Source organism: Onychostruthus taczanowskii, unplaced genomic scaffold, assembly GCF_017590055.1.
Source record: "Onychostruthus taczanowskii isolate IOZ18803 unplaced genomic scaffold, ASM1759005v1 scaffold154, whole genome shotgun sequence".
Lineage (NCBI taxonomy): Eukaryota > Metazoa > Chordata > Aves > Passeriformes > Passeridae > Onychostruthus > Onychostruthus taczanowskii.
The window spans coordinates 297,371-325,290 of NW_024498730.1; the positions used below are offsets into that span (position 1 = coordinate 297,371).

General features: G+C 37.6%; 1 protein-coding gene across 2 annotated transcripts in view; it reads right to left on the reverse strand.

Moving 5' to 3' along the window:
- Positions 1-9,960: 9,960 nt before the first annotated feature.
- The window catches only part of MLLT3 (MLLT3 super elongation complex subunit), a 119,519-nt gene continuing 101,559 nt past the window's right edge, over positions 9,961-27,920 (reverse strand). For both annotated transcript variants that reach the window (XM_041399097.1, XM_041399096.1), the window contains 5 exons: positions 25,928-26,060; positions 24,292-24,391; positions 21,404-21,475; positions 19,516-19,587; positions 9,961-12,760 (listed from right to left, as the gene is read on the reverse strand). In XM_041399097.1, the coding sequence (XP_041255031.1) occupies positions 12,629-12,760; positions 19,516-19,587; positions 21,404-21,475; positions 24,292-24,391; positions 25,928-26,060 (509 nt within the window). In that variant the 3' untranslated portion in view covers positions 9,961-12,628. The remainder of the gene's footprint in view (positions 12,761-19,515; positions 19,588-21,403; positions 21,476-24,291; positions 24,392-25,927; positions 26,061-27,920) is intronic.

Here is a 27,920-nt window from a genome sequence, read left to right on the forward strand (position 1 = left end):
GCCCCAGGTCTGTGATGGTATGGCACTGTCTGGAATCAGACCTGGGCTGTCTAGGCAACGAACAATGGGCTAATGGAAACTCATTGAAAGAGCATTTGACTCTGTTTCAATCATTTGATCTATTTGTTTTCAAAAGCACAGCACACAGATTGAATAGATTGGTGTTGCTAACTTTGCCTGGTACAATAGTCCTTTTGAAATCGGTGCATTGCTTACAACACAGTGCAATTGCTCCTGGGCATCTAAATTTTTCTTATTTTGTTTTGGTTTTGTATGTATATATTATTTAGATGGTGAATTTCTTCATGATGTTCAGACACCAGTGGAGTACTGTGCCTACTCACAGTGCTGTGTAAGCAACAATTCAATCTCCAAAGTATTGCAAAAGTGACTTACAGTGAGTGACAATAAGTGATTTAATAACTGTTTCAGCTTAGGCTGTACAGTATATAGTAAACCTCTTGCCTGCAAAATCTGTTTCAGCTACTGTGTCTCTCTGCACTTCTGTAAAAACTCATGTGTTTAGCTACCTAAATTTGGAGACAGCAAATTCACCTGGGAGTTTCAGATGCTTTAGAGACCACACTATAAACAATCAATTTAACCATTAATACCCATTAAATTTTTATTACAATATTTGCTTATATGCAATCAACTTTTAATGCTGTCAGCAATAATAAGAAAATAAAAACCCAAAACTTCAAATGTTCACTAACACAGGATAGTGGTTGGGCTTTGTGTCATAAGAAAATTTATAAAAAAGCCAAAGACCCCAAACCTTTAGGCAAAACCAGGTGCAGCACCTTTCAGACTAGTTTTGCAAATTCCAGATGCAAGTTGTACAGAAAGTGTAGCATATTGAATGAGTTCTCTGCATACGCCCTCTGTGATACAGAAAGAATAAATATATACATACTCTGGCTGAATTCTTTACTCCTGATTTTAAAGGTTTATCAAACCTCTCTGCGGACTGTTGTGGGGTTATATATCATAAATATAGAGACCTACTTCTGTACCTTCATTTCTTGAGGTCAGAACTCGTGATCCCATATTGTTACAGACTCAGGGAACTTACACCCTAGGGGAGGCACATGGGTGTTTTTTACAGCCCCAATACTATGGTACTATAAATACTATGATTTGGGCAATTGATATCCATGACAATGACATATAAATAATATACATTTGGAGAATAAAATGGGGTAAAAGCACCAGTGACTTAGGGACCCTTTTGAAGAGTAGTGTTAATGTTACTTGTATGCTGTGGAAATTTTTACCATATTGTTTTGGAAAAAATTTTCAAATGGTTGTCATTCCTGTTCGCCCCCAGAAATGACAGAACTGTGAGGTATAAAATACATAGTGCTTTTCTTTCATGTCAGAAAAGAGTGCAAGCTCTGATTTTTAAATGCTTTTGATGCCTTAGATGCTTTTAAAGCCAATACCCAATGCAAGGTATGTTAAACTGGTTAAAAAAGAAACTGCTTCTCTATCATGTTTCAGCATTTGGGGTTGAAATACAAGGCAGAACAATCTGAGTGCTATTTTTTTGTTTCTGCTGCTTTGATAAGGTAAAGACAAAAAGAAAAAAAAAACAAACTACCACAGATAAACTGGAGGACTACCAATAGACATTAAGTAGGACATAATGCTGTAGCTGTAGCTCTGCTGAGTTTAACAAAGGCGCCATTGTTCTGCCTCACAACAGGGGTGAAAGGTTAATCAGAGGCAAGAGCATACTAAAATTTGGGGACAGGAAAAGATATTAAACCTTCTGAAAAATATCAAAAGCTCACTTTTGAACTTTTTCACCCTGCTTCTTTGGCATCTTCACGTCCCCTGGAACAAATCAAGATATCCTGATCTCATTAAATGACTGTTTAACTTACTTTTCTCAGAAATGTATTCCATACAGCCTTCACTCTCCAAGTGAGGAAATACTGTCATTTTTCTATATTGACTCAATTTCCTAGGGCACAGGCTGCCCTTGTGTTTCAGTTTTTGAACACCAGAAAAAGTTTTCCTTGTTTCACATTTAGCACTACTGCACAGGGATTTTAAAAGATTGCATAAAACTGTGTCTGATATTCCTACATTTAAGAAATACTCTTGGAAGATCACCCCACAAAACTTCATTGTATTGGTTTTCATTGCTCTTACTCCTTCCCCCTAGTAAATTAACACACCTTCAGGCACATCAGCCTTAGAATTTATTTTTTTTCCAAGTAAGTTCTAACACTGTTGTTAATGTCTTATGCTCTCTCACCTCAAGTTGCATATATGTCAACACCCTCCATTCCTACCTCTCTCTAGCCCAATCTCCAACCCCTAATGGTTTCTTATGGTATTCCCATTGAAAGCAATTAGCTGCACCAAAGCTCATTCTCTCCTTCCTGTTGCAGATGCAGTACCTTTCCTCTCAGCCTGCTTGCCTGCAGGCAGGACAGTTGGGAAGACAACTGCTCTCTGTTCTTGTCATAGATCCTTGGCAAGAGCTCCCCATGTGCCTCCTTTCCCTCCAGGAGACAAAGCCAGTAAATTCAAGGGGGCATAATTAATCAACTTTCAACTTCAGTGCAATAACTGTTCCTACCTTCAAAGAAAGAGCTTTCTACCTCTTTTTCTTGTATGTACCCTGTACACTGCACCAGCATTGCAAATGTGTACCTTATCATTCTCTCTGATCAGCCTCATATTTGAACAGCGTGAGTTAAATGTTCCACCATTTCCTGTTCCCTTTTCTTGTCCTCTACTTCCAATTTAGAGGAAATCAGACATTTATAACTCCTTCATTTAGAACACATTTCACTTGAATTTTCAGTCTCAACCAGTTCTTGGTCTGTTTTGAGATACAGTGGCAACTGCAGGTCTTCTAAATGGTTTATATTTGTTCAGGCATCCACTGAAGTCTAGAGGACAAATTTGGATAAATGTTTTCAGGCATTCTCTGGTCCTTCTGGACCACACTGACCTTCTCCTTCTGAAGTCCAGCTATAGGATACACTGAAATATACTTGAAGCTGCATCAGAGGAAGTCAGATTGAACAACAGGAAACAATTCTTCACACAGAGGGTGGCTGGGCACTGGAAAACTGGTTCCCTGTGGAAGTGGTCACAGCACCAGCCTGACAGAGTTCAAGGATCATCTGAACAAGAAGTTAATCCTATGGTTTAGTGATCCTGCAAGCAGCAAGGTGTTGCACTTGACGGTCCTTATGGGTATCTTCCAACTCAAGATATTCTGTGATTCCTGACAAACTACTTTGGTAGCAGACACAAAGGTGACATTGGAAAAAAAAAGGAGGAGAGAGCATATCCCTACTCTGTACTTTATGCATATAAATTAAGCAGAGAATGCAATTAAATTAGAAACTTAAGTTGCAGTTAAAAGAAAAGCATATCTTGCAGGTCCTGAAGGAAACGAAGGGTATATTTCAGTTTCATATGAAAGTAACCAAAAGTACATATCTTAAATAGCTCAAACTGGACACTTAGGATGAAGGGAAGATCGCTGATTTTAGGGACAGGGAGCCAGGGACAATTTTCTGCCATGTAGCATTCTCAGATTAAAACCAAATGTCATTCAGACACAGAGCAAATGTCAGTTCAGCAACACAAGTTGGGAGCAACCACAGAGAGGAAAAAACAGCATATATTGTAGAGCTGGTTAACATAAATGATCGTTAATGACATGTTGGTCATGAAAACTCATTCACCAGATCTCCTGGAGCCAAACAGATACTTCCGTTGGGTTTCATCAATCCTACTTATCATATCATCAGCCTGGATTTCTTCAAACCTTTCTATAGCTTGACTCCCACTTCACATTTCACCTTTTATGGTAAAAGAAGTCACTAAGGCTAAGGTTCTCTCTGTTGAGAGAACTTCCTAGCATGAAAAAAATAATATTGTCCAGATATTTTTACATGCTGTAAGACCTTGACCTTTTAGGGAAAATTCAAAGAAGACCACAGTCCTTTTAACCCTTTATGTTACACAGAAGCTGTTGCTAAACAAATCTCACATTTGATCCATAAGTTTAAGTTTGTATATCAGTGTGTAACTATGTGTTGTTTCACTTAAAAAAACAATATTTGTTGCCTAATTTTCTGGCATCTGTCTTGAGAGAGAATGGAGAAAAAAAACCCACTAAAACTCAATTAATTATTTCTCTGTTTATATACGCCCAGATAAATAATGCATCCCCAGCTCTCCTCCAGATCCTTTGTGCTGCTCTGACAACAGGAAGAGACAGAAAATTCTTGTAACTGGTTACCTGCCCTCCCCAATTCATGAAAGTAAATGCTCCAGACTGGATGACAGATGCTTTTCCTACTCTAAACTGCACAGTAGCTGTGGATCAGACTAAATATAATTGAGTTTGATGGTCTGATAACTGTCCTGCTCATAATTATCCAGATTTTATTTAGTGGTCGTGGATAAGGTTGTGGGATGCTTGGTCCTTGGACTTCATTCCCAAGCCCTCATGTCTAGGGTTCAAGGAAGAAAGGAAGTACTGGGTGTCAATGAGGGGCTCTCTGGAGCAATTCTGTCTCCCATATGTTTATAGGACCTGAAAGGCCACACCAACAGGTGCTAAGCCAGCTGGCTGACACCGTAGCACAGCTATACCCCAATGGCTTGACAGGTCATGACTACAGAAAGGCAAATGAAGTACCTATGCCTTACAAACAGAAAAGAAGGGTGATCTGATGAACTACAAGCCAGTTTCATCTCAGTTTCTGTGAAATTCATGCAGTTAATGCCCTTGGAAATTTATTTCAGGTATACGAAGGTGGTGGTTGTGGGAAGTAACGTGACGCATTTACCAAGAGTAAATGCTGTCACTTTTGAGAGAGTGGTGGATGTCATTTACCACAACCTTAGTAACCAACTGATTCTGCCATGGTATTTCCTTATTTGGGTTCAGGCACTGAGGTCTGGGTGGGGACAGAACTACATGAGTAAAAAAAATGGTTATGTGTAAACGCTGGTGACTAGTGTTTTATGTTCAACCTGGAAACAAGTTAGGGGTGGCATTCCCCAAGTCTGTGGGGATCTGTCCTGTTTTACATCTTTATCAGTGTCTCGAGGGAGAAGATGTAGTGCACCTGCCTCAGATTTGTATGACACTAGGCTGGGGTTTCAGTAGTCAAATACTTGATGGCAGGGCTGCACAACTTAGACAGGTGGGAGGAAGGGGATGGTGGTGACTTTGTGAAATTTAGCAAGGACAAATGTTGAGGTCTGCTATGGAAGGCAGAGTGCTGAAAACTAGGTCTGGGGAGCAGCCCTGGTGGAACAGCCAGAGGCTAAAGAGGCGCTAGCTGTGTAGTATGTGAGAATCATGGATTGTCCCCTCGGCTCTCTATTCAGACCACATAAGAAATTATGCTTAACATACAGGAAAAACACTGACAGGCTGTTGAGACTTGAGGCCCGCAGCACAGGACAGGTCCAGAGAAGGCCATTGAAAATGGCCAGAGACCTGAAGCATCTCTCCTATGAAGACAGTCTGAGGGAGTTGATGTTGTTCTGTCTGGAGAAGGGGAGACCCCATTGCAATCTTCCCATAACTAAAGGGGGCTTATTTGAAAGACAGAGAAAGATATTTTACCAGGTCCAATAGTGATAGGACAGGAGGTATTGTTTTGAACTGAAAAAGGGTAGGATTAGATTTTAGGAAGAAATTCTTGAATGCAAGGGTAGTGGAAGAGGTTGCCTGGAGAAGTTGTGGATGCCCCATTCCTGGAGTTCAAGGCTGGGTTGGATGGAACTCTGAGCAATCTGGTCTACTGGAATGTGTCCCTGGGCATGGCAGGGAGGTTGGAATCAGGTAATTTTTAGCAGTCTCTTCCATCAGAAACCAATCTATGATTCTATGATTCCAGTATGTGTATTATTAAATATATAAGAACAAAAATTATCATTAGTGTAAAATCCAGAGCCAACCAAGTACATTTGGAGTGTAAGGCAGTATATCAAAATTGTTAAAAGGCTCCCTTAAAATTACTTCTATTTCCAGTGACAAGAGGGAGATCTGTACCAGCTTTTGTCCTTGGACAAAAACTACTTATGCAGGAAGAAAAGCCTGTTCTTAAAGGAACAGTGACATAAGGCTTGTTAGAGTGTGCCTGGATGCTCAAAGCTACATTTAGTTTACTTGAACACTCAGTTCCTGGGAACGGGCCAATACAAAGAGCTCCCCAAAGAATCTGGCAAAAGCCCAATGGGACTTTCAAGAAGAAATTATGGAGTTGGACCAGATGATCTCTCTAACCTAAAAAATTTTGCGAAGCAGAGTCAATCTTGCTTTCCTTGCTTTAAATCATTTTGAAGAAGAAACCATAAATCCAGGATTGATTTAGGCCACCAAAATTCTGCAGATGTTTAATGCATGGCATTCTCATGGAAAGAGCTTGAGCCTTGATATTTTATTGTTAGAGTCATTATCTTTAGAATGTGAATCAGGAATGAGAGAAGACATTGCATTGATGGGGAGAGAACACTCTCTCCCCCTGCTTCCTCCCCAACCTGTCCACCAGCAAATATTAATCTGCAACCACAAAATAATAAAGGATAAAGAAAATTCATCTGAGCAACCAGCATCATGGTTAATTGTGAACATAATTAAACTTGCACCAACCAACTTAAACCAAGGCACTGCAGAATTCTGTCTCCTAGTTGCAAGGCAATACCAAGGGCCTACTGCAGCAACCTGTTCTCATAGCTGTGACAATACAAAGAGAAAGGGGTGTTTAGCACAGAAAAGTCCCAGCTGACACTCAATTAAGTTTTTACATAGGTTGTGAGCAGATGTCTGAGGGACCTTAGGCAAGAGATAGCTGAAAACTAATTGAGCACCTTAATCACTATTTCCCTTTATATACAGGCTGAGATTCAGGCACTTCTACAATAACAATAAAAGCATTTCTAGGCTGCCCATATTGCAGTGGTCCAAAAGATCATCAGGTCACATCTTGATTTTAGATGTGTCTACTTTCACAGAAGCTTATTCCTAATTCATCCACTTACTATACACTGTGCTAACAAAACCTGACACTAATCAAAGAAGTATTAACTTTTTCTTACATGCAAGACAATTCTTGAGATAAAAATAATAACAATAATTTTGACAGAAAATAACAATAACAATAATAATAAGGGGGTCACTACCGTGTTTCAGTTCTGTCTTACGATCTTCCCAAAGAAACAGCCACATCAAAATAACCCCACTCCAGGTGCCTATCCAGGTGCCTAGCAAGCATGGAACTTACAGCTGGGAACTAACAGAGTTGTAAAAAGAGAATTAAAATATTTAGCTGCATAGGCAAAGTGAAAATGTAGCTGCTTATAAAAGTTGAAAGAAAACTGCTTCATCTTGGATAGCCTGGGTGGTACTGGCTGAGCTTATAATGAATGTTTCCTCGGCACCACTCAAAAACGGAGCCCTCCCGCGGCATTTTGCACCATTTTCTAGACCACCCACTCAGATGAGGATACACAAACCACATGTGCTAGGAATGTCTGCCCTGCACCAAAAGCAGTATCAGCATTATGACCTTACTCCTTGCACAGTCAGGATTTTAATACAAACTTGCTTGTATTTGCAATTCCTTTGATTCTATAAGTTTGTATGTAGTCACTAGTTATTAGATGGTGAAAGATTTAAAAGAGGAAAGTAATTGTAGGAAAACTCCAGAATTATCAGAGTAGAAATATTTTAATCAAATATTTCTTGTCCTTCTCCTCCTGAAAAGAGATAGGCTTTATTTCTAGGTCTTGTTAAAAAGCTGTATCTGACACCTCCACAAACCACTCGTTCCTAAATAGGACTCAGATGTTGCATTCTGTCTCTATTATGAGCAGTGATAAAAGTTAATAATTTATTCCTTGCTGTGATGAGAAGGGTGATGTTTACTTACAGAAATTGCAGCTTTATAGCATCAACTCTCTAAAGGAACATACAAAAATGCATAATCCATTTGATGGAAGATTCAGGAAATGGTTACTTCCAGTCAGAATTATACTGAATAATAATAAAAATACATCTGCTGCATTCACAGGCTTACATTTGACTTCACTCAAATTTCAAGACTGGAAATATTAAAGTACATGAAAAATGCAAGAATACCACTTTGCAGTACAATCAGCCTGGCTGAGGTAAAACATAGAATGTAAGTCAGATGGAATACTGAAACAAATGTGAAACAGACATTAGCATCCCAAACAATAAAACACCTTAAATTTTTTATGTTCCTGCAATCTCCATCTCTCTCGGTCTCTACTCATCAACAACTGTGGATTTTACAGCAGCAAACCAAGGCAGTTGTACTACTCCTTCTCTTCTTTACCTTTTTTTTCTTTCTCCTACGCCACACCCCAGGGCTTTGTTCTTACTGTAGTAATACTTCTCTTTCCTGTCTAGTCACAGTAGCATTTCTTGCTGCTCAATCAAATGCATGGCTCTTACAGTGAGTGTGCTTTGATGTTAATTTATCTGTCCAGACACAGAGCCAGCCTTGTAAATGTCATTGGTTTAGCAGCATTAATGCACTGATTAACCTCCAAGATGCACGAAAGCACTGCAGATATATGTGTTTTAGTCCCTGTCATCTGTCAGTAAGGCTTTTATGCCCAGCAGTAAGGCTCCGTATAGAGTAGCTTCCTGGTGTACACTACATTCTACTGTACATTTAACAATTAAGAAAACTATTGAGGCTCATAAAAACACAAGCCTCACACTTGTTAAACTTCGGAACATCTCTTATTTTGCCGCTTATTTTTGTAGTTCCTCCTAGCTCCTGCTGTGGGTGAAAACCTGACAAAATTTTCATCATGACACTTACTTTCTGCAAACCACAGACCAATGAGCAAACACAAAACAGACTCTGTAGACTGAAACAGGAGTTTACTAAAAGATAGTTTGTCATCAAACTGCAAGTCGTAAAAGATAGGATATGGTGTATACAAACAAATCAAACATCAGAGCACTGTCTGGAGTAAGATAATGCATGCAACAAAACCAAATGTTCTCACTTCATTTTTCACTTCAGGCAATTCCACTGTTTTCCCATCAATTTTGCAAACTGACAGGTCTTGAAACCAATGGGTCATTCAAGAGACCCCAAAACTCTGGTATAGCTTCTAGGAAAGGAAGATTACCAAGTAAGGACCAAGGACTCAAACTAGATTGTGAAAGTACTTTATTTCACTGTAAGAATGGGAAAGAAGAACAACGGGCCAGGCAAAACCCAAGAACTTGTAATTTCCTTCCCAGAGACTAAAAGAAACTTTAATAGAAATATACTGGGCTCCCCAAATGCACTGTACTGTGTGCATTTTGTTTCTGAAATTGAAAGCATAGACTTTCCCTAAAAACATCAAACCAATGAAGAGAGAGAGAAATGATCAACCATTTCTTACAGTCCAAAGGTTGAACACTGAGCACGGATTTAATTTTACCTTGGAAGACTCTCTTCACTTCAGTGTATGAGAGGTGGAAAGGAGGCCCCTTCCTCCTTTCTAGCTCTTTTTCTTTAGCATGGACTAAGATGGCCTTCAAATTTAGATGATAGTGAAAGTTTTGTAAAGCCTCTCAGCTGATTAGAATTTGTAAAAAAAATTAATTTTTTTAAATTGTCTACCCAATTGGACATCCACTTTCTGAGGAGGAAAGTTTCTAGTGAGAAAACCGTCTTTGCTACTGGATACAACTGCTACTCTAGTAACAGCCACTCATGCTGAGAATTACTCTAGATATTGGAAGTTACTGCTAAACTCTGTCTCTAGTCCAAATTCTCTTACACAACTGTTTTTAACAGCTTTAGGCTAAGTAAACTTCAAAACATTTGTTGCCAAAACACTTTAACCCATCCCAAAGATCAATACTCATAGACGTGCAAGACTTGGAAGGGTATCTTCTTGGTTTTCCTTTACGAGAAATATGAATGTCTGAAATTAGGTGAACACAGATTTATTTTGTTTCCATATACAAAATTAGATGAAAATAGCTAACTTTAAAATTTAGATCAAAACTTAGTCACTCTATTTCTATCAGAGTTTTGTGAAAAAGTAAACACATGCATTGACACCAACAGTCTATTTTCTCTCTCTCATTGAATTAGAAAATTTAAGAGTTCAAGGATCATCCACAGTTTGAATGAAATTCAGCACTGATTTGCTAATGTAGTTGATGTAATCTCCTTTTTACGCCTCTTCACCTGGTTTCTCCTTTCCTCCACCCCTGTTCTCAGTGTACAATAAAGCTTATCTGGTATTTTAAGGGTAAAATGATTCATTTCACCATTTCTAAAAAAACAGTGCAATAGTCGTACTAGAAGTATCCCCTTCTGAAACTCAATGAGTCTTTACCACAAGACTTAGTTAGAAAAGTCTAAATGGACAAATTTCCATATACATCTTGTATAACTAGAAGACAGGAAAGTTGAACACACATTTGTAGACCAAAGGTTTTTAAGGTTGCTTTTAGATTACCAAACATTTTTATATAAAACAATCAATAAAAATTGAAGTTTATCCCCTTTACATGCACCCCTTTTCCTTTCCCCATCATCACCTGCCTTCTGTCAATAGTAAAGTTAACATTACTCTCCCAGTCCTCCATCCCCTCCCCCAATTGCACATTAAGACATGGACTTAAAAGAACAACATAATGCTTCAAGTATGCTTCATGCCAATCATCAATAAGAGTCATAACATTACTGAAAAAGTACACTTATTCTTCAGAAGCCTAAGGAGGACTTCCTACGGAGTATGATCAAACAACATTTTAAATAAGAAAAAAGCCCCCAACCCAATATGTATCGTGCCCTTTCAAAAAGAATAAAGTGTAAAATTTTCTTTGGACTTAAAGAAACAGTATTAAGATTTACTATCTGAATAAGAAATAACCCCAATAGTTTTTCAGTGCTGCACAAACTGTGCACATTAAACAGTAAGTCATAGAGATACTACTGTTTAGCTCTACACATAGAGACTACATGTGGCATAATAAGCATACACATGACATACTGGCCTGTCTAGCAACAAGATACATTTATCAGTCTGGTAAACCTGAATAAACCTTTGCATCCAGAAGTATTTTTAAAATTATTATTTTCTCTTGTCATTTAGGAATTTGAATTTGTCATATAAAGGCAATGATTTCATCAAGAAACCATCAGCAATATGAGAGCATAAAGCATTGATGTGAAACTGAGTATACATCCTCTCATTTGATCATGCATAAAAAAGGATCCTGATTCCAAGAAATAATGGATGGTATGAAAGAATACTCCTTTTTATAGACAAGAAATTCTTCTGGAAACACAGTAAGGTTATCAAACAGATACCAATATCTGCAAAGTTTGAAAAGCATATGTGCATGTATGTGTGTATGCATATATATACACAGGTGTGGTACATGTGTATATATAAACATACATACAGATGATATCATACGTGTATTTATTTATTGTATTTAACTGTATAACAACTTTTCTTTCTTTTCAAATAAAAGGTTTTAATTTAGCAGTTATAAAAAAACCAAACTAAATCAGAAAAAAATCCCCAAAACAAACTAAGCAGATCGTATACTACATGAACAAACAAAAATGTTATGCAAAAAGTTTTATGGTAGAAGTGAGTCACACACAGCAGAAGAGTGTTGAAACTCAAAGTAATAAATAGCTCCAAATTAAGAATTTTCTACAACATGTTCTTTAAAGACAGGACCAGTACTTTTTCTTTTATCATGAGCTCCTGCAGAACACCTTTCACTCTAATAGATATTTAATTTTGCAACATTTAAATGGACACAAAAACATAGACTGCAAGAGTTGCCAGATTCAGGACAGTATACATAACATTTTTTGTTGAAAGTCTTATTGGTTTATTCACTGAGCCTAGACAGCAAGTCATATGAACCTATTTGGTGCATTTTTTAACCATGGTCAGTATCAATAAGTGGACAGAATCAAGGACCTGCAGTCCAACTTGCTGAGGTCCACCCTACCGTGGTAGACAGGAAATGAAATACAGGACCACTGCTTGGTCGCCATGTTTGTATCTTGTTTGTGCAGAGGTGGAATCAAGACTGTAGTGTTTTAATTGATTAAAGAAAGATAGCAAGAAGTGACATTTAAATGTGAATAAGGTTACTAGACTTGTGAAAGTACGGCATCAAAAGAGCACACAAGGGACCCCACTACCTGCAATATCTGGTAGTGTCACTCAGTGACTCATTGAATTTAGGATACATGTATGCAATAATAAATAGATCAGTTATGTAGTAAGGCAGTGTGTTGAACATGCACTCATCTTGTGGACTTGAATACCACAGAGAGAGATACATGATATCATACACATTCATTAAGAACAAGTATTTTTGTTTGTTTTTCTGTGTTTGTTTTTCAAGGCTATCCAGGCAAACTCTTCCAGAGCATTTTCTTCTTGAGAAGAGTGGTCCTCTGAGTCTGGTCACTTTTGCTCTCCCTTATCAAGATACTGGCTTTAAGGAAAAAAAAAAGCTGAAGAGGTTTTTGGTTTTTTTCCCCTCCATTTTGGTCGCATCATTCTGCATACATCACTTAAAGAACAGTTTTTGACACAGCCATATGCTGAATCCTCAGGAGGTTCCAGATGTTTCCAGATAACTCTGTAGTTTACGGACTGTGGTTTTGTCCAGTGAACAAAGATCAAAGTCAAAGGTTGTATTTGTGATATGAAAGTGTCCAGTTTCTTCTATAAGATTTACTATCTGAAAGAAAAGAAAAGATGCAGTTGGAAATTCCAGAAGTTTTATATGCCCACTGTAAGTATAAACAAGTACCATATGAGAGGCCTAACATGAGCCAAATTGACCCAATACTTGCAGGTTTAACCATTATCCTTATCATTCACTTCCTTTCTGACAATGCATTACTGTCCAGATTACAGTATCTTGGATGTTTTTTAGATCATCAACCATAATGTCAGCATACCCATCTGCTGTTGCCACAAACATTAGCACTGACAATATATTTTTCAAATGTTCAAAGAAAATCAGCTTATTTTATAATTCAGTTAAAAAAAAAAAAAGGGGGAGGAAGGGGCAACATTATGCCGTTAAGCTCAAACAAATAATTAAAAAATCCCAGGTAGATCTTTGGAATATTTATTATGTGCATAGCTGCTAAGCAGATTACATTAGGAAATAAATTACCTAAGCTTTTCTGCAAGCAAGGAAAAGAAATAAATCCTTAGAGAGTCCAGTCCCTATTATTAAAAAAAAAAAATAAAATACAAGAGATCTTACATGAACTGTTAGTTCACATAGTAGTAGCCACTTTTTGAATAACACAGTTAAATCTTTTTTTTTTTTTTTTTTTTTAAGCCAAATAAACCATGGAAGGACTTCCAGCAAGGTCACAACATCACTTAGGTTGTGGGGTATTCATCCTTGGAGATATTTCAAAGTCATTTGACACAGTCCCAGGCAACTGGCTCTACAAGTCCTTGTGACCTCCAGAGATTCCTTCCAACTTTAACCATCCTACATTTCTGTGAAATCAACAGTGGACACCTAACTTGTGCCTTTCTGCCATTGTGACATTTTTAGTCTTTAAACTGTAGTCTGTATTTTTGAAGAGTGGTCATACTCAACACAGAATTGCTGAAAAAATAACTCCAGATATTTTAAGTTCCAGGGTGCACACACCTACCTCAAAAAAAAAACATTGAGCATCTTGAAAAGCCAAAGCATTATTTGTCAGAGGGGGCTAACACAGTGCCAACACACGGCTGCTATAAATCTCTTATGTGCAGTTTCATTCCAAGAGACAAATGTGCCAAGAGCACACAGAAAGGCACTCCACCCTGAAGTAGCCTCTGGGTAGCACATGGACTGACAGAACAACACTGCTCTTCTCAGTCCTTCCAACCACCCTTCATGCAGCACTCAGGCTACACTCCACAAATCCTGTCTGCAACCTCCAATTTGAAACCTATTTAGTTCTGGGGCTTCCACATACACCTCCACTGAAACACTACTGTGAGATACTCCTTGATTGCTTTGAGCTTTATTACTCTGACTGCAATTCATTTTCCACAGCTGGAGGAGATACAGATGTATGCACACAGGGGTTATAGAATGCACTTTAAAAAGACAAATCTGTTAGGAATAACCAACTTCACAAAGAACAATGAATTTAAACTAAATATTTTGTAGATTTCCAGTCTCCATGTCATTATACAAACAGTATTTTTTCTTCTCAGACCACAGAAGTAATGACTATGTTAATGATAAATGAAATATGAAATGTGTATTGTCAGGCATGGAATGACACAGCCAAGAACAGATTAAATAGAATGGATACAAGATAAAGTAATAAAAGGGAAGTGCTTGTTACAATAAAAATCTCCCTTTTCAATCACCCTTTATTTTCAAAGATGGGAAAATATAAAAATAAAATCTGTTTAATTTGGTTTACAGCTGCCCAAAATTCTGAAAGCACCTGGAAAAACTCTTGCTTTTATTAACACATCATTAAAATCTGTACTTCTTGCTTTCAACTTCTTTTCCATATAGGAGTTTTTAATCTAAAATTACTAACTTCATTTGTCCACTTGTTGATTCACAGATTCTTGCAACACTTTTCCATCCCCTACTATTGCAATTCTGCAAGTGACACGAGGAAAATTGTCTTCAATTGACATGAGGAAAAAATAATCCAGCGGGAAAAAAACTGATTGATACCGGCAGCAAACTTTTATATGTAGTATTATTCTCATTTTTGCCACTCTCTTGAGCCTCATCTAAGAGAGAAGCAAAGGTAAGTATTTAATTTAGCCTCCTTTTGTAAAGTTTGGAATTTAATCTTGGGCTTGCTATCTAAATATCCACTGTGAGACAAATAAATGGCTGTACAAGAAATTTACAGAAACAGTGGCCAGGAAAATGTTGAACAACTCTGTCTATCACTTCTTTGTGTTACTGTGGAAGAATACTACCTCTAATAACCCCCACTGCAATATACTTGATTTTAGAAACAAAGATTATGTGAAAGTGTTAACACATGTATTTTTAAACAGTGCTGCATATTTTAAGAAATGGATAAGGACTTCTATTGATCAAGTTCTGCTTTGGGCTTTTAAGCTCTAGGTCAAGGGAAACATAAACATTTTAAATACATCCCTCATCCAGCCCCCAAGAGATACAGTCGCTATGTCTGGGCACCTGGCAAGTGACTGAAATGAACCCCAAAGGCTTTGATGGATGTACAAAAATGTATCAAGATAAACCCAGACAGCACAATGAAAAACACCTGCCTGTGTGCCAGTCAATGAGGAATTCATGACTTACAGTATTAGCATACGCATCCTTGTGCTATTCAGAAATTCTTCAAAAAGAATAAAAGGTTGAGATTAGTTGCTAGGAAGTCTGACAGTTCTAACATTAAAAACACAGCATTAAAATGTTTTATTCCAAAAGCTCAGGCTGCAGAGAACAAAAATATCCCATTTGTTCCTGCTGTATAAGCTTTGCTTTTCTGCAGTAAATTATGTCTCTGTTTACATAATGTCTCTCCAGCTCAGTTTCATCATTATCCATCATAGTATAACTATTTATCAGCCTTTAAACAAGCAAATGAGTGTGTTTGTATAAGGAAGCCAAAGTGCAACTAATGACAGTCATTTTTCAATTTATGGAAGGTTTTAGGCCATGTGATAGTTTCCAGACCTCCAAGCTGCCCCTGGCAGAAAATTCTAAGAAGATAGTTGCCATCTGAAGTTAAGCACCTTCGGAACATGAGCAACCTAATTTTCAGCCATGCTGCAAACTCTCAATTTCTTCCTTAAGCCCCTGCTGCCTAATGCACTCTCTTTCAGATTTTTTGCCAGCTGAAGATATGACTTCTGATGTCTCAAAATAAGATATAAAGTTACCAAAAATGTTGCTGCCTTTCATGGGATGGTGCTAACATTTTCTTCACTGAAAATGCAGAGTTAGAAACACTGCTTTAGCCAGCCAAATTTGAATATATTGGATATGCAACATTAACATCTGATTGCAGACTCAGTTAAAAAAAAAAAAAAAAAGCCTCATCACTGTAAATTTCAACCTTTTTCCCTACAGTGAAAGATGTGGTAAAGGAATTTCTTTGTAAATATGATTTCAGACCAACTTCTGTCTTGTCATGGTCCAATATTCATATAAAAACTGCTCACAGGACTGATTCCTTAGTGAAATGTTGTTCACATATCTTCTCCCCCTCAGGCAATTCTTATATGTTTGTAAGTAGCACCTAACATCAGAATTATTTCATTATGTATCTGGGCACTTGCAGTGTAGTATCACATCTCTCCTGTCTTCTCTCTTTCTCAGCTTCCTTTAACAAAGTGTCTCAAAGAGAATGCCTGTCTTGGGAAAGAGCCATATTCACAAAGACACATTTTTCTCATTTCTCAATTTGGCTGCATTCCTGTTTGCTGTCATGCCTATGAACTTGGTGACAACTGAGATTAGAAAAAGAAATTTTAAAAAGAAAATCCTTTTCATGTCCCTCAGTGTAAGTTTAAAAAGCCCCTGCTTTTACACGATATCAATGCCTTCATTGTTCTTTTGCAAGTCCCTTCTTTGAAAGTCTCTATGCAAGAGACTTACCTGCCCTAACATAAACTAAGAAGATGGCAGCTGCTATTCAGGAACACGACGCCACCACCATTCCACTTCAACACCAACCCCTCTAAAACTCTTGCAGCTGTCTACAGTTTTCTGTTGCATATTTTTGCTTTTGATCCCTCTTCTCATGCAGTAACCACAATCCCATTATGCAGTTTTGCACCTTGCTGTTCTCATCTTTGTACTTCCTACAATCTCTATGTATTTCTTAGTATAGAAGTTTCATTCCTAGAGACTTTCTCAGCTCTGTAACTTTTAAATTTCTGTGCACACTGGAAGTATTTTACATTAACTACATAGCTGCAAGGCAGCAAGAACATTTAAGATGGGATGGCAGATTATTTTTCATGTAGAGAAGCACTGATTCTCTGCAAGTTATCCATTCAGTATTGGGAAGATATTTCTGTAAATGGATAAAATCATGTGAATTAATGAGTTGCAGAATGTTAAAGGATTAAAGGTTTTAAAACTAAGCTGTGTTTTGTTTTACAGCAGCATAGATCACTCACTAGTGCAGACAGCCTAATAGGTAAGTAACTTGGCTCTTCCACTGACTCCTAGTAGACCTCTGTAGACAGTATCATGGTGTTCTCAGAAGAACTGAATCCCTGTCCCAGCCTGCACAGCCTGGCCATAAATCCAGCTTTCACTAGGGCTGTACCAACAGCCTGCAAATGCTCTGAAACACAGGAAACAATCTGCAAGAACAATTTCCCCCAGGAAGGCAACACCAGTTCTACATCAACCAAACTTTCATAATGTAAATAATAATGTATAAGTAATCATGGATTACAGCATTAAAATGCCTCACTCCTAATGCAAGTTGTGAGGCAAAGTTCGTGAATGAATGCTTTCTCTGGTTTGGCAAATTGACTCAAGAGAAAAAAAATGTTTAGTTTAAAACATACAAGAGTATACTGCTCTTCTTCATTTACTCAGAATAGGATACTCTAAATTTCCAGCTCAGTTATGTTTGTTTTTATATGACTTTTTCCTTGTATTAGTAAGCTCCCACAAAGCTTACTATAACAGTACTCTAATGTTAGAATGAACACAATTTAGTGGACAAATCCATTATTTTTCTAACAAAACCAAATAATTCTTCATCACCAAATAAATGCTGCCAGTGAGAAAGAAAATGAGGGGTTCGATTTAAAGCACTTTACTTACTTTGAAAGTATTTCTTAGGATGGCCAAATAATTCCAGTTGGAAAGGATTTTGCTAGTCCCAGCCACTGCTCAGAGCAGGCTCAGTTATGGAGTCAGGTCTGGCTATTCCAGGCTTATCATCCTGTCAGGATTTCAAAAGCTCTAGACCACCATCATGGGAACAAAAAAAAAGGTTTCTTGCTTGTTTTTATATTTGCTCTGCACAAAATGTTTTGAAGTTGATTTTCTTTTCCAAGATTCCACATGAAGCCAAGTACGGTCTATGGTCTGAAGGCTGTCCTAACAGCCCCAGTAAAAGCTGAGTTCATGGCCTAACTGCCCAGGCTGGGACAGTGGTTCAGTTCTGAGCTGGTAACAGTAGTACTGGCCACTGATGTGAATCAGAAGTGATACTATTTGGAAGCTATGCTTTGGATAACTGGGGAAGTGAGTGCTCAGGAAGCAAAGACAAGGTGGTAATTTTTACAACACAGTGTCTTTTCCAGATTCAATTTTAATGTGAGCTCTTTGAGAATCAATGAACAATGTGAAGTGGATAGGGTGTTGCAATTCCTGTATCTTAGCCTCTTCCAAAATTATTCCCCTATGTAACTAAAAATTTGGCTCTGCTACCATTATAAAAGCATGCTTTGGTTCCCTTTGTAGGAAAAAGAAACTTGGGAGGCAACAGTACATTAAATATGAAGGGTAACCAATATGCATCACTGTGTGTTATATGATGAAATCTGACAAAGCCACCAAAATTCGTCTTTAATTAAGCATATCCTTAAACAAGATTTTCCTTTTCTATGACCTCTCAATAGTTTTCTCATCTTTACTCACAATATGGAGCCTGAATTAACAAAACGGTTAATGCTGGAGCTTGCAAAATATTGTTAACATGCTTAGTTGAAAAATTTGACAAGTGATTGCAAACTTTTAGAAGTGGCAAAAATTTTCCTCTTTACAACATCTCTAAAACATAATAAAACCATCTGTGCTACAATTGCATCTACTTTGTTGACAGTGCTTACTGTTTAATCTTCACAATTTTCAATCCAATGGTACCTGACAGTACCACCCAAACCCAAGAATACTTTCTTTGCTCTTACAATTGCATAACCTTTCAATAAATTTGCAGCCTTTTTGGTTTAGACACTTTCATATTTTACTCATTCTAAGACTTCAGAATATTTAAGGAATATATTATGTTTTTCTTCAAAGTGGGCTTTGCATTGAATTTTGTGTTTTCTGCTTCCAGTGGGGAAAAAACCCACTTCAATTGTTCCTGAGACAAGGCTGGTCATTTTCAGGAAAGAAGCAACCAGATTTTTATCAAGTCACAGTGCACAGCTACATCCATTCTCCCACCCTGCTTTTATAATTATTGATACAATATGTTAAGAAACATAACAATAAACTGGCGAAATATATATCTCAGGCATTTTTTTGTAAATTGTCATTTAGAGAGACAACACAATTACACACTTAATATTAAGTGCAAAAATACCCAAAACTGCAGTGTAAGAGGTAATGGACTTCTATGGACTATACAGGCTTGAAAACTATTAAAATTGATAGCAGACTTTTTAACCAATAACTGATAATTGATTATAGAGTTTTAAATGAAAGCAAAAAAGAAATAGATGAGACTTCAGAATTTCAATGAGCACACTGTGACAGTGCATGAGAATGCTTCTTACCTGCTGCAGTACATGTCTCTCTCTCAATGTCATTAATCTTCTGTGGAGCTCTACTAGTTCATCAAGATATGCCTAGAAACAAATTCCCCCCCATAAACAACTTGTTAATTAAGTTGCAGCAATGTAATTCATAAACTTCAGATGTCTTCAAAACCATTAGAAATAGAAATCTCATTTTAAATCTTGGAATCCTATAATATCTTGAGCTGGAAGAAACCCAGAGGGATCACTGAGTCCAGCTCCTGGCTCTGCACAGGACAGTGCCAAGGGTCACAGCATTTGCCCAACAGCATTGTCCATTCTCTGCGCTTCTTGAACTCTTTCAGGCTGGTGCTGGGAAGCCCATTCTGGGGCCTGGCCACCCTCTGGGTGAAGAACCTTTTTCTAATATCCAACCTCTCCTGACTCAGCTTCAGGCCATTCCCTCGGGTCATGTCACTGGTCACCATGAAGAAGAGATCAGTGCCCCTCCTCTTGCTCTCAGAAGGAGACTTCCCTCAGTCAAGAAGTTCCCCCCCTGCAGTCTCCTCTTCTCCAGGCTGGACAGACCAAGTGACCTCAGCAGCTCCTTGTAAACCTTCCCCTTTAGCCCTCCCCTATCTTTGCAGACCTCCTTTGGATGCTCTCTAATAGCTTTAAATCCTTCTTAGAGTACACAGGACTGGAGATAAGACCAAACTCTTCTTTGATGTCTATTTTTTTATGAATAGTCTGGCATTCTCTAGCTTAATACAACACAAATATAAGGTTTTGTGGTTTTTTAAGATACTTCATACTGACAGAAATCTTCATAGGTGGTTATTTGCTGACAATCTCTGTATCTCAACTGTGCCAGAAAGCATCATAAGACTGGGGATGCCAAAACAGCATCTTTAGAAAACACATCCCATCTTTCTATATAAGAACCAAATACAAAGACTCCAAATCAATCTTTTTCTCTAGAGGTATGTAATTATTTCTTTTGTGTCAACAGCAAAAAAAGACTAAAGGTAAATTCTAGTGCTTCTTCTCTGGGATGTCAAACATGTCTTACCTATCCACCTTATTATCAACTTTCTCCTTCAGAAAGTGCCTGAGCCATTAAAAACTTTCTCCTTCAGAAAGTGCCTGAGCCATTAAAAACTTGGGGTTTTTTGCTTGTAAGCAGAACAAGATACGGCACTCAACCTAAGCAACCAAAATGCAAACCAAAATATCAGAGCACTAAAAATCTAGGTACTGCAGATAAAAATCTAGACACTAAAAATCTAGGTGCTGCAACTTCCATCTTTTGCATAATATTATCACAAAACTGACACTAATACCAGCAAAATACAAGCTCTCACAGAAACTTGTCCATAGTGGGCAATTGTGCTATGTTTATTCATGGAAGGATTGAGAGCTCTTGCCCACAACCATTAGAGAGATTTAAATCAAACTATCTCAGTGTTAAATGGTGATAGTTGCTTCATGTCATTTTAGTTCACATGCTACATCACACTGCCAACTTCCTAATGCACAGCCTTCAGAAAGTATTCTGGAAAACAGATTTTCTTTTTAACCCAGATTGATTAGTGGGCTAGGAATACATCTGTGAATTCTCATCTACATCTCATTCCTCTGTGAAGCACAATACAAACTCATGGTGGACAGCAGATAAAATAAATAGATGGAGGATTCCCAATTGATGAAATGTGCCAAACCACCTGATCGAAAAGAAGGAAAAAAAAAAATCAAAACATGAGAGAAGATAAAAGAATTACAGAAAGAAAATAAAAAAAGATCTGCATCTAAAGGAATCCAAAGCAATGATGTACTAAGATTTTCATTCTGTAACAAAGATTGGCATTTGGCAAGCACATTAGTACCACATTCTGGAGTAGTTTATTGCTACCTCATTGTTATTTACCTTATCACAGTCCCCATTCTTCATTTGTTTATCTGTTTTGTTTTGCTTTATTGGACTTTTCACTTCTAAAATCTGGAAAAAAAAAGAAAATACTGTAAAAACTAAATGCATCACTGGGTACAACTATATATGGAAAAATTCTGCTGTTAATAAAACAAAACTCAAAACTGAGCTTTTCATTCTTTAGTCCATATAACTTACTCATACTTTTCAGAACAAAAAGTAATTTACAGCAGAAAATGCTGAGGTACTGGAATGAGGTGATAATGATATTATTAATCCTTAAAAGAAGGAATTTTGCATCATGTCAAGCCTTCTCAACACCTCCCCCCCCACCAATCTTTAACATGCTAGGAGAATAAGAGGTGATTTGGCAGATAAAAAATGATCCTGAGGGTGTCTCCAGTGCCTTTGAAACATCACATTATCACTGTACTTTTCCTGTTCTTTTTTTCCCCCTCAATACTATCACTTTTCTTTGACAACAGAGGTTTTTAAACAGTCCTTGAAATGACTGTATGAGCTGTAACTGAAAAACAAAGTGATGGACACTAATTTCTTTTGCAATTATATGGTACTCTTCCTTCAGTGCCACTCACATCCATTTATTATCACTCATAGAAGCCAAGATTGCTTCATCTGATACTGAAACAGATTCAAGAAGAGTACATCAGCAAGCAGCAGGACACCATGCTTGATTTGAAACTTTTAGAACTAAAGGCAGAAATATTTGGGGGAAAATGAACTGTTAATTGTTCTTTCCATTTTTTCAATGGACAACGCTTTTTTGAAGTTAAAAAGAAAAATCACCATATCATCCCTAACCTAGAATATAACCAGTTCTGAAAAACTTCAAAGAAAACTAAGTTATCACAGATAATGGGAGATTATGTTTCACATTTAATTTTAAGTGAAACTAACATCACTAGCATGATTAACTCCAAAACTGTACTCAACAGCCATAACACAGGATAAAACTCAGTAATTAAAACAAGGAAATAAAGCATGTAAGAACAAGTCCTCTGGAAGCCTTACTGACATTTTGCCCCAAGTTCTCTCTTGTTTCTCCTTCCCTTGGTGCAAATTATTAAATTGATATGTCGTCCCTAGGCTGGCTAGCATCTTAAGAATACAGCTAGCAGACAGCTATTGCCCTATCTAGCAAAAAGTGCCGTAGATCTGAGTTAACCTTACTTGATTTAATTAGCCAAGAGTGATGAATGCTCAGATTCAAAACACACATTTTTGAAGAATAATTCTAGTACTTCTGTTCAACACCCTCTAGTTACTGCTGTGTAGGCCCTTAGCAGAGTTTTGTCTTGGAAAAAAAGCCCCATCCAACCCTACAAAAAAACCAGACTTTTAGTCATGGATTCAGTACCTTTTAGATGCATTTATTTTTTTCACAAGAAGAAAATTCTTGGTTTTAAATAGAACTTTGTCAAGAACACAGTATATTTTAAAAAGCAGCTTCCTTACAATGCTCTTAATATGCAGTTTAAATTTAACATCTTAAGCACTTTATAGATGAGATACAGCACTAATCATGTCTGATGAGGCTAATACAAATACAAACTCTGTCTTAGTTCTTCAGTTCTATAAAGGAACTTAGTTAACACAAACCTGATTTCATCAGTAAAAGATCATCCTGGCAAGCTGCACTAAGGTACTAAGAAGAGATTTCAAATGTGGCTTCCCAAAACTTACAATTTGCAGCTCGATTATAAAATTTAGCTCACTTAAAGAAATGGAAGAAGGTATGTAAAGATATTTTAGGTGACACACAGCTATTGTTTGGAGTGTCTAAATGTGGAGGTAGACTTTCTACTACATCACCAACAAGCAAAGGAACACAAAAGATGTGACTGAGTGGGCTGCTGATATTGAGACTTACAATTACTTAATAATTGCATCGGCTCTTTAGAAATCAGTCTTCATTAAACAACAAGCCATATACAGATTTTTTTTTTTTGTGTTTATGTGGTCAGTAAATGCAACATTCTTCACCCCTATAGACAGCTTTTTGACCTCAAGGCTAACTCTTAAAAACTTTTAACTTTTGTATAGATAAGTTAGAAGAGCCTATAGTGGTAGAAAATAAGAATATTTTCTGGACATGAAATTACCTTCTCTCAGTGCACAAAGTACTTCCTGGTTTGTGGGTTTTTTTTTCCCCCACAGTGTATTTGAACTTAGCTAACATGAATAATAATATTTGGGGGTTGTACTATAGCTTGTTCTGGAAATCTTAATAGAAAACCAAAGGCAAGCAAATAATATCTGCCAGATAATTGAAGCAATTGCAGAGAAGAGATATAGAAAAGATCCACCTTTGAAACTCACCCTCTAAACCACAAACTTGTGTTAGTGCATGTAGACACTATTTTAACTATATAACAACTGTAAGTAGCCACTATGTGTCCTAACAGCTTTCTTTAAGCATGATGCTATTGACACTGGAAATGAATTATGCCTCCTTAAAATAACTGAAAAATGGTGTATTTTATTTTGCAAAGGATGTGCGTTTTTATACTTAATTTTATATTTGGAGAATCTTACTGTGGGAGAGGTACCACCCAAAAGGTAATTCTCATTTTTTCTTGGGAGTATTTTGCAACTGTAGGTAATTTACTTTCTTTTGTTTGAAAATCCAAATTATCCTAAGTTGCTACTTCAGAAATAAAAACCCTGCTAGCTCTTACAAATATAGAACAAGTACTCTGATGCAAAGTAAAACTATTGTGTCTTCTACTGCAGTAAAACAAAATGCTGTATCTTTCTAGATGAACACTGGTGGGGGAGAGGAGAAGAGATGCATCAATAATAAACTCTTGAGTTTGATGTTAACTCTGTCTACTGCATATACAAAGCCAAACTGCATTTTTTACCTGGCTGTTGCTGGTTTTCAGTACAGGTGGTGCTGGATCATGACGCAGCGGTGAGGAAGCTGAGCTGCTATCACTATCGCTGCCATCACTCAGACTAACCCTGCAGAAAAAAAGAGCCACAGCATTACATCTGCAGACAAAGGGCTGTCAAATGGGGTGAGCCAACCTTGGACTTTGAGGTAGGGACTTACAATGACCAATCCCTTGCTAAGCAGGCTATTGTTAATCAAGGTCACATGGACGAGAGCCATCTGAGCAGGGCTGCACTCTGGAAAAAACTCTTTGTAGCACAAAGAAGGAGGCTGCCTGTCTGAACTTGGCTGAGACAATTAACAGCAACTAACTTTACAGAAATGGTTAAACACCTACAAAATTGAACTGCTTCTCCCTATCTCAGTTCACAGCTACGTAAAAGAAGGAAAGTGGTCTTTAGGGATACTTTTCTGCTCTCCTAAAAGCTTTCCAAACAGCTGTACTTCCCACCTAAATAAGTGTTTTACTGACAAGTTCCTCATTTATCATCAAAAGTAACACATCTTTTCCTGATTTAAATTTAAAAACTTAGCATCTCAGAAGAGATCCCATAAAGTCCAGCTCCTAGTCAGCTTGACCCTTCATTTACTTATGAACAACAGGGAATATTTTTTTGTTGGAAAAAACCCCATTAGTTACTCAGGACAAAATGAAGTAGAAAAACAATAGCCTTAAAGTTCCTTCAAAAATCTGAAACAAAATCTCCACACCTGGAAACAAGCTGAACTTGAAGCAATCCTTTACACAATCACTGACAACAAGAAGTTCTCAGGCAGCTAGTCATCTTGGTATTTTTCTCCTTGATTCCAGCTGCTAAAGTACACCAGGGAAGAAGATGCATTAATTCAAGTTTTCCTGTTATCTTCCCATTCAAGCAGTAGCTGACACTGGCACTCAGGTGCTGTGCACTAACAGGAAAATCCTCTGAATTACATAAAGAACCTAATATGTAGAGTGCTTGAGAGATGCAGTTCAGGTCTTCCATAACCTTGAACATAATTTGGATGGAGCTTCAAGCTGCCTGAACACCAGATGAGTTTTGGAATGCCTTCTGAAGGTTGCAGCAAGGATGCAGAAGCTTCTTTTAAAAAACAAAAATTTAAAAAATTTCTTTGACAGATGCTTGCTTTACCCTATGATGCACTTTTATGCATTATCTACTCCAGGCAGCACAGAATTTACTTGAAATTCAAATTTCATTGATTTAGATTCAATAGAACAGCTTGATCTAAAACCGGTAAGAAAAGAAGTCTTGTGACTATGCATAGAATAGCTTATTCAACAGTTGAAGGACCATTTTCTCTAATTTAGGCCAGGGAGTAATTACAACTCCTTGCCTCAAGTCACAATCGCATGAAATTGAGTAATGTCAAACAAATGAGGATCATCGCAATGGTGTTGATTAGTACAGGAAGAGTTTGTATCAGGAATGCCTAGTTGTGCTAGTGTTTAAAAGGGGCTCTTTTACGTGCAGATGCTTTAGAAAGAGTGAATTTTCTGCCCATTTGCTACTCAGCACCCTGGGAACATCAGACCCTACCTTGTCACTAACAAGCACTACATGTCTTGATCAGCAGGTCACCTGCAATCACGAGACACTCACCTGCGACTCCTGCCCCCTCCTCGTGTATTTACAGATTGTTCCAACTCAGAATCATTGTCCTTGTCATCTGCTTCATCTGATTCATCTTCATTATCATCAGAGTGCAGATCTTTCATTATAGTCCTCAATGGACCTGAAATAACAGAGACAATAAAACACTGTAAAGTTTACTTCCCAGTGTTTTGGGCAATTTACCGAGCTTTAAAAACTGAAGTGTTGAGAGAGGAGAGTCTTAAAAATTAAACTAAGTAATGCAATGGGGGATTATACTGCAGGGACCTGTCCATGTATTCATGAATCTTTACTCCCATGAGCAACTCAGTCAGCTTCAACAGACTTATTCTTGACAATGAAGTGACTCACATGTTCAAGTACTAGAACAATTTGCACCCTGGATCATAGCTGAAGTAAATAAAATACTGCCATGACAGGAGAAATTGACATGAAATGTATGCTTAGTAAAAGCATGCTTCTTTTGTATTGCTGGGGTTTAGTACTTTTTGCTGTCTCATTATATGTAAGTAAAGATCTACAGGGACATATTGATCAGTATTAGTGCATCTGTGAGGTTAATCCACATATGAGAGATTGGTTCTAATAAATCACTCTGACTAAATTGTACTGTAAAAGGCAATAATTTTGTCTTCTTGGTTTTTATGTATTTTACCTTCAGCTGTTCCCATTATTTCAGGGTCAATTTCAAGTGGAGTAAGTATTTCACCCATGTTGATAAGTATGAAGTGCATCAATACCACCCAACACCATGTCACTTTTCCTGAATTAGCAAGAAGGTACAAAGCTTAACTTGTTCACAAAGCTGAATTAAACTCAGTTTGGGTTTTGATTTTCACTCTTTTCACTCTAAGACACAGTTACAGAAAGCAGAATATGTTAAATAGAGCTGGGAAGTGTAAAACTACAGCTACTTGAAATAAGAATGGGCAAAAGCAGATTAGAAGAGGGAAGAAAGTAAAATGTCCTAGTGCCATAGGACATTTAACTATGAAGCCTATCTAAGACATGAAGCAGCAGTTGAAACCAGCAGTGATGGCTGTAAGAACAGCAATTACTATTACGGCTGTAATTCCTTCAGCCCAAGAAACACAGTAGTAACATGAACACATTGAGCCTGAGATGAAGCTTTCAACTCTCTTATTTGCCAATGGGAAAACCGAGTCAAGGAACATCCTCTCTGGTCACTGCCAGCAGACAAGGGAGACATCTGTCAGTCAATGCCATTCTCACAACAGGGTTATGAGTATGACAGTGGGGGAGGACAGTTTTATGGACTCTTCCAGACATAGCAAAGTTCAGGCCATAGGCATTTTGACTAGTTTTGTGCAAGTGACTTCAAAGCTGTTGTTTGGAATGATTTATCACTAAGGCTGCCCTAGAACTTTTGTAAATTGACACAGTTTGGACAGTTCAGAGAAACGAGCCTTTTCTCTGTTTTCACACCCTAGGAAAGAAAACCAGATGGTCCCCATGGGCAAATTCCTGGTTGACCAGACATCTATATAGGTAACAGTATGGAAGTACTTATTGTCCAGGCACCCACAGCTGATATGTAGAAGCAGCTGAGTTGTGCTCCATTTTCTCTCCCTATTTGAATCTCAGGAAGACAATGCTCAGTTGCACATGACAATTTGTACTCTGACTGTATTAACTTACTATCTGACCCTTGAAGGAGGGAAAGGGCTTTTATAGAAGCAGTAATAAAAAGAAACTTGGACACCTCAGGCATCCATCACTGACAGCCCCATAAGCATGGAACAACTTGTCATTCAAACAATGACAAGTTCTCATTTAGTGTAGGAGCATGTCTGGGAGTCTGAGAAGCATGTCGCTAGCTAACTTTTCAGCAGACTTTTCTACCAATCAGCAAAGCATCCATTTTTAGGTCTTTTTTTTCCTAGCATGGATAGCAACTTTCTGCTCCTTGCACACTTACTCTAAAATTCTGTAACAACTTTTCTAAAGGTTTGCAAAGTTG